The following is a 7,355-nucleotide window of genomic DNA, read 5'->3' as shown; positions in this document are numbered from 1 at the left end:
CACTTATCAGTCAACGCAAAGGAACAATTACTTATACGCAACCTCGACCTTGAACAGTACATGGACTGGCACAAGCATAGCCGCAAAGTTAAAACTTAACAAATTGCATCAATTAATCAAAAATCACGAACCGGAACTACGTGGAAGAGGCGTGACGCTCTTTTTCTCGCGTCACAAATATACCCTTTCATTCGAAGTGTCGAAAGAGAGAAAATAAACACGATATGACACAGCCTTTAAGGGGCATTGTTGGGTTTTCAACCCACGCGCACCAACGTGCTTATAAGAGCGTCGGGATTTAGCACCCTTTAAGTATGTGCACAGAATTAACACAGAGAGAGAAATAAAAGAGAAACCCTAATTTTGTTACTGTTATTCTTCTTCAAAGAAAACCCCAAATTTGAACGCTTCAAATTCAATTCAGGAAACCCTAGTGACTAATCTCGTTGCGAAACGGCGATTGAAGATGATCGTGAGCCAGAAGGTGGTAGCGGAAGCGGAAATTATCTGTCAGCAGAACATTCCGATGTTGGACGTGAAGTATCATATTTGCGTGGCGCAAGAACACAACGTGAAGGTTGAGGTTTCTCCCAAATCATCTTCACCTTCTCTTCCGATCTTTGGCCAAGTATGTTTTTCCTCTTAACTAATCTTTACTGTAACGTCTCGCTTTGATTCCATGTGTTTTTGTTCTTTTTTTCCTTTTGGGTTTGCTTTCAATTGGGGTTATTAGTGGTTTGATTTGGTTGAAGGAATTAGTTTTTAATCCTTTTAGGTTAGTTTATTGTCAAATCTGAATCGGGTCTGTAAATTTGGTTTTGTTTCTTCGATTGATAAATGTGAGGAAGATCCAATACTCCTCTAGTGTTTGCTGAGTTTATGAATCTGAATTTCGGAAGTACAATTTGGAATTGAGTGTTTATTTATTTATTGCCTTTAACCTAGGTTGCTCATGTATTGTATATTATCACCTCTCCTGTACAAAGAGGAGGGTGGAATTTTGATGAAATTTATTCGCTAGATGAAATTAGTTAAAATAGCTTGCTATGATCTTTAGTAATTTCGTGCTGGTAGGCCTTATGAGTTTGATGATGATCAGGTTCATGTTTTTTCTGTTTGTTTTTTCTTTAACACTTTTGAGTTGATCAATTTATTTTTGATGTGCTGACTTTTGTGTTTCATGTGTGTTAGGCAGTGAGTTGCTCCGAGATCATTAAAGATTCCATTTTGGAGGCCCCTGCGATGAATCTTGTCCCAAATGTGCGTTCTGGTAGCTATGCTGAGATGGGACCGCGGGTTTCTATGGATGACGAACACATCTGTATTGATGACCTAGGTGCTCAACTTGGATTTGTGTTCAAGTGCCCGATACCGAGTGCATTTTATGCAGTTTTTGATGGTCATGGAGGGCCTGATGCAGCTGCTTTTGTTAAGAGGAATGCTATGCGATTGTTTTTTGAAGATGCAGACATGCTGCAGTCATATGATGCTGATGCGTTTTTTCTACAGAAGTTGGAGGATTCCCATCGGAGAGCTTTTCTACGGGCAGATCTTGCCTTGGCTGATGAACAAACTGTTAGTAGTTCTTGTGGGACTACTGCATTGACTGCCCTTGTGCTTGGAAGACATTTGCTTGTTGCTAATGCTGGTGACTGTCGAGCAGTTCTTTGCCGGAGAGGTGTGGCTGTTGAGATGTCTAACGATCACAGGCCAAGTTATCTACCTGAGCAGAGGAGGGTGGAAGAGTTAGGTGGGTTCATTGATGATGGATATCTCAATGGCTATCTTTCAGTAACTCGAGCCCTTGGGGATTGGGACTTGAAATTTCCACTTGGTGCTGCATCCCCTCTTACTGCGGAGCCGGATGTACGGCTGGTTACATTGACTGAGGATGACGAGTTCTTGATCATTGGATGTGATGGGATTTGGGATGTAATGTCTAGCCAAGTTGCAGTTAGTCTTGTTCGTCGAGGATTAAGAAGGCATGATGACCCACAGCAATGTGCCAGAGAGCTAGTCAAGGAAGCATTGCGCCTAAATACATCAGATAATCTCACTGTGATTGTCGTATACTTGTCGCCCATTGAAAGCATTGTTGAATCATGTCCACCCCAAAGGCGAAGATTCAAAACTTGCAGTCTGTCTGAAGAAGCCCGTAATAGGTTGAAGAGCTTAATTGAGGGAAATTGATTGTAAATGCAATTCTTGTGTTTGATAAATGTTCCTTTCATAAAAAAATTAATCTGTTTTTTGGCTGTTTCAGAGAGCTAAAAAGCAGCCAGCAGTTTTGTAGTGATAGAAAAGGGATATTTGGTGAGGGGGTAGAGGGTCTTTAGACCTATTTAATTGGGAGGTATTTTCTGGGTTACGTACTTACGTTGGTATATGTAGAGACAATTGTTAGCTAATTTTGGCGGATTAGATTCGGTCCCCACCACGGCCGTTCCCATTTTACATTGTTGATGCCTCTGTAAATAAGTTTGGGCTTCCTCACCCATTCTCCGGGGTGCATGCCACCAAAATTTAATTGTCATTTCCTATGTTTACTTCAATGAGGGGGTTGTCTGAGGCATACGATGGCCGAATGCATGGTTGAGTTTCTTGTTTGTTGTTCTCGGATCCTCCATGTTTTATGGATAGATATGCTTGGCCCATCTTATCACTGGTAGGGCCCATGTCATGGGACAACATCATCCTTTGGCATCATACAAGCTAAATCGCGTATCTTATGTGATGAATTTTTCCCCTTTGATAAAAAGGAGTGTGATTAGAAATATTATTTTTGGTTAGTGTCAGTTGTTTTGTCAGTTGCCCTTGGGCAACCAAATGCTCAGACTTTGGTAAGGTGTGTAAGGCCGTTATTTCGTTATCTAAATCTTTCAAACGTATGAATAGGGAAATTTGCTATTGTGGCATCCATGATCCCAGAAGTAAGAAGCTTCCAATCTACAACTCCATGGATCAAATGCCTTGTCTTTCAGATCCTAAATATATGGCAGAAATTTGTAACAATATGTAGATTTCCACTGTTGCTAAGCATTTTTCCCCCTCGCTGACTGTAACCATTAAACATCAATTACAAAACAGACTGTTAGTATTTCTTGAGTTCACTAAATAAAATAACTTGGTAAGCCTTGAGTTTAACGCGGTAGAATATTTACATTTCTATTGATATTGAATTTTACTTATAATTAAAGAAAGAGTCATGTAACTTATAACTGATTAATGAATATAGACTGAAGCAATGCTCCGCCAATAATGGTATTACTCTTACTATATCTATTTGATTAAGTATATGGTCCTCCAATGAGTTCGTCAACAAAACCTAAAGATACAACTACAAACAACTCCTTAAACACGTTTACAGTTTGATTCTTGATTTATGTATAGAGAAGATTTTGTCCGAGGAAAATAAAGTCTTTTCCACTCATTCCAATGTACTATTTGTTTAAATGGTAAACTCAAGTGATTGGTATTTAGTAAGATAATAGGTTTAATTGGTCAATCTCCAAATCCAACTTACCATGATATTTTTTTGTCTGAATTTTCCGTAATTTGAATTTTAATTGGAAAAGGAGAGGTGAACATACATCATTTACAATTTTGAAAATTAGTCTTGTCCAATAATTTTAAAATATAATTTTTTAAAGTATTTTTTTTATATTATGATAAAAATATTAAAAAATTCTAAATAATTACTATACAAAGTTTTAAATAATTTTTTAATTTAAAAAAACAAAAGAGTATTAATTAAAGTAAAGAAATACAAATTAATAGAATAATAATACCTCACTTGCTTTTCTCGTAACATTAAAAAATCTCCATGCCTAATTTGAGTCCAACTTGTTCATCCAAAAAGTAAAATTATTATGTCAATGACATCTAACTCAATAGGTTAAATATGTGTGTGAATTATTGTAAACTCTCTAATACATCTTGGATCTATTGAAAAAAAAATTCAAGGTTATCACAATCAAGATCAACGGTCCAAAGTAAAGGTTGAATTTGCATGTGAGAAACCAAAAACTAAAGAATAATTTGCCCCCCAAAAAAATAAAAATGGAGGGCTAGAATTGCATCAGCAATGATCTAAGGGCTGAGATGGAATGGAGATATAATAAGAGAAAACACTAATTATTAATTATTACCATGATGATATGACTGATGGTTATATAATAAAAAAAAAAACAGCATGCTGTGTGTTAGGTGGTGAGAAGAACGAATCGAAAAAAGAAAGATCATGGCGATGGCAAACTTGGCTCGACGGAAGGGTTACGCCGTCGTTTTGTCGTCGAGGTCGTCGCTTTGTCTGACAAGGTGGAGGGGGTTCGCGTCCGGATCTGACGAAAACGACGTCGTGGTCATCGGCGGCGGTCCCGGCGGCTACGTGGCGGCCATTAAAGCGGCGCAGCTGGGTCTGAAAACCACTTGCATCGAAAAACGTGGCACTCTCGGCGGTACCTGCCTCAACGTCGGATGCATCCCTTCCAAGGTTCATTTTCTTCAAACCGCTTTTCCTTTTCCCCTTTTTTTGTTTCTGCGTGTCTGGGATTCGAAATTCATTTTCTAGTTCGTTTAAATCTTGTGTTGTTTTATTTTTTTGGAGTTGTTTTGTTATGATAAGGCGGTGGTAGGAGAAAGTGATTGAGATATAGTTAAGTTGGTGAAGTATGAGCATGGCTTATCATTTGGATATTGTGTTTTATCAGCACTCTTGTATGTAGGAATTGAGTGCAAGTATTGGCTGATTTTATGTTTCTCCTGCACTATTTTTTTGGTGTGAATTAACAACATCAAAAATAAGGTCTCAAATGGAATATTATTGGCCGGAAGAGCGACATTATTGTTTAGCTTGCCTCTGCCTGTTAATATTTTGTACACTAAGGCACTGTTTGGATTAAATTCTCGGCGGGTACTTATAGGAAAAGAAAATAAAACGGTAAAATGAATTAAGTTTTTCCTTAAGTTAAAATACACTAAATTTTTACAGAAGCTCTCACATCTAACTTCTCCAAAAGCTGGGATGAATAAGTTGATTTTAACTTATAGAATAACTCAATTCATTTGAGTCTGTTTGCATAAGTAATTTGTTGAAGCTTTTTCATATTAGCTTCTCCAAAAGCTTATTTCTAGCTTATCGGGAAGCTTATTTAATTTTCTTTTCCTATAAGTGCTTATGGAGAAGTTTATCCAAACAGGGCATCAATTGCATTTCGTTCATTTTGTTTATTTAATTTTCCCTACTAAGTCTATTCATGTCTTGCTGCAAATTTTATTCCAATTTCTTGTCTTAAAATTTTCTGCATTAACTGCCATGATCTCCTTCATTTTGTATTTTAAAACAAATATGCTCTCATACGTAAAGTAAATGTTCTCTTCGAATAGTTTATGTTTGACTTAATTCAATGGCATTTGATCTATATGGCGTGGATCTCACGTAGTGGGAAAAGGTTATGGTTTTGTTGATGTTGTAATTCCATATATAATTTAAAAAAGAATAATGGATATAATATTCTAGAGACCCATGCACTCATTTACGGTACCTTCATATTTTGGTACAGGCACTTTTGCATTCTTCCCACATGTATCATGAGGCTAAACATGCATTTGCCAACCATGGGGTCAAGTTTTCATCTGTCGAGGTTGATTTGCCAGCCATGATGGCCCAAAAAGATAAAGCAGTTTCTAATCTTACCAAGGGTATTGAAGGTCTATTCAAGAAAAACAAGGTAAACTATGTCAAAGGTTATGGCAAATTAGTTTCACCATCTGAGGTCTCTGTGGACACCACTGAAGGTGGAAATACTGTTGTGAAAGGCAAGCATATTATAATTGCCACTGGCTCGGATGTGAAATCTCTGCCTGGGATCACTATTGATGAAAAGAAAGTTGTTTCATCAACGGGAGCTCTTGCTTTGACTGAAATCCCCAAGAGACTCATAGTCATTGGGGCAGGCTACATTGGGCTGGAAATGGGCTCAGTATGGGGCCGACTTGGCTCCGAGATAACAGTTGTTGAGTTTGCATCGGAGATTGTTCCAACCATGGATGCGGAGGTCCGGAAGCAGTTTCAGCGTTCTCTTGAGAAGCAAGGCATGAAATTCAAGCTGAAGACTAAGGTGGTTGGAGTTGATACTTCTGGGGATGGTGTGAAGCTAACTCTTGAACCAGCAGCTGGTGGTGATCAGACTACACTTGAAGCAGATGTTGTCCTGGTATCTGCTGGTAGGACCCCATTCACTGCCGAACTTGGGTTGGACAAGATAGGAGTTGAAACTGACAAGATTGGACGGATTTTGGTAAATGAAAGATTTGCCACAAATGTCTCTGGTGTTTATGCAATTGGAGATGTAATTCCAGGCCCAATGTTGGCACACAAGGCGGAAGAAGATGGTGTTGCTTGTGTTGAGTACATAGCTGGTAAGGTTGGTCATGTGGATTATGACAAAGTCCCTGGCGTTGTCTATACAATGCCCGAGGTTGCATCTGTTGGGAAGACAGAGGAGCAGGTGAAGGAACTTGGAGTTGAATACCGTGTTGGCAAGTTCCCATTCCTGGCTAATAGCAGAGCTAAGGCAATTGACAATGCTGAAGGACTGGTGAAGATATTGGCTGAAAAGGAGACAGACAAGATATTGGGAGTGCACATTATGGCGCCCAATGCAGGAGAGCTTATTCATGAAGCTGCAATAGCACTACAGTATGATGCATCAAGTGAGGACATTGCACGTGTGTGCCATGCACATCCAACAATGAGCGAGGCTGTGAAAGAAGCCGCAATGGCCACTTATGACAAGCCCATTCACATCTAAAGAGACGGTTGCTACTTTCTTCTTGTTATCATTTTTGTCCAAGAATTTTACAATGACTTGGAGATGATACCACCTCTGTTAAATTTAGATTCAGATTTTTAAATGCAAATTAGCCCCTTGTTTACTTGTTTGCATAATAAGAGGAATGGTTGTGTTGTTCTTATCCTTGTTGAATAATATATATATCTCCCCTTCTCTCTGGGACAATATTGTAATTCTGACAGGGTGAAGACAACTTAATGGAAGTGTGGGACGGTTTTGATTAAACACATTGTTGGGTATTTATAAATTATTTATCAATTAATTTCTTCTCATGAGCAGGAATTCTTGCATGAGCAGGACATTTACTGGCACAAACAAGATCGAGGACTCTTGGAGTAACTTTAAAAGAGTTCATTTTCATCATTCGTTTTTTCAAAATTTAATGGTTGTAAAGAGTTACCATTTCGATCAATAGATTTTAAAAAAATAAATGATGAGGATAAAGAGTTATTCTTGGATCATTAGATTTTAAAAAAGTAAATGATGAGGATAAAGAGTTAT

General features: G+C 38.2%; 2 protein-coding genes across 2 annotated transcripts; both read left to right on the top strand.

The window, feature by feature from the left end:
* The first annotated feature begins 243 nt into the window (after positions 1-243).
* Positions 244-2,540, top strand: LOC100781949 (probable protein phosphatase 2C 13). Its single transcript, XM_003529438.5, has 2 exons — positions 244-628; positions 1,192-2,540. The coding sequence occupies exons 1-2, from the start codon at positions 467-469 to the stop codon at positions 2,188-2,190; spliced, it is 1,161 nt and encodes a 386-aa protein (XP_003529486.1). The 5' UTR covers positions 244-466; the 3' UTR covers positions 2,191-2,540.
* Positions 2,541-4,232: 1,692 nt separating this feature from the next.
* LOC547523 (ferric leghemoglobin reductase-2 precursor) lies at positions 4,233-7,080 on the top strand. Its single transcript, NM_001250835.1, has 2 exons — positions 4,233-4,492; positions 5,562-7,080. Exons 1-2 carry the CDS (start codon positions 4,241-4,243, stop codon positions 6,810-6,812), a joined length of 1,503 nt encoding a protein of 500 aa, NP_001237764.1. The 5' UTR covers positions 4,233-4,240; the 3' UTR covers positions 6,813-7,080.
* The last annotated feature ends 275 nt before the right edge of the window (positions 7,081-7,355 follow it).

The sequence above is a fragment of the Glycine max genome, chromosome 7 (genome assembly GCF_000004515.6).
Source record: "Glycine max cultivar Williams 82 chromosome 7, Glycine_max_v4.0, whole genome shotgun sequence".
Taxonomy (NCBI): Eukaryota; Viridiplantae; Streptophyta; class Magnoliopsida; order Fabales; family Fabaceae; genus Glycine; species Glycine max.
Note: the sequence above shows the minus strand (reverse complement) of the source record. Positions and strands in the feature narration are given on the sequence as shown.

Coding starts and splice junctions, on each gene's coding strand:
- LOC547523 (NM_001250835.1), top strand. CDS start 4,241: ATGGCGATGGCAAACTTGGCTCGACGGAAGGGTTACGCCGTCGTTTTG. Junction 4,493..5,561: donor TCGGATGCATCCCTTCCAAG/GTTCATTTTCTT, acceptor ATTTTGGTACAG/GCACTTTTGCATTCTTCCCA.
- LOC100781949 (XM_003529438.5), top strand. CDS start 467: ATGATCGTGAGCCAGAAGGTGGTAGCGGAAGCGGAAATTATCTGTCAG. Junction 629..1,191: donor CTCTTCCGATCTTTGGCCAA/GTATGTTTTTCC, acceptor CATGTGTGTTAG/GCAGTGAGTTGCTCCGAGAT.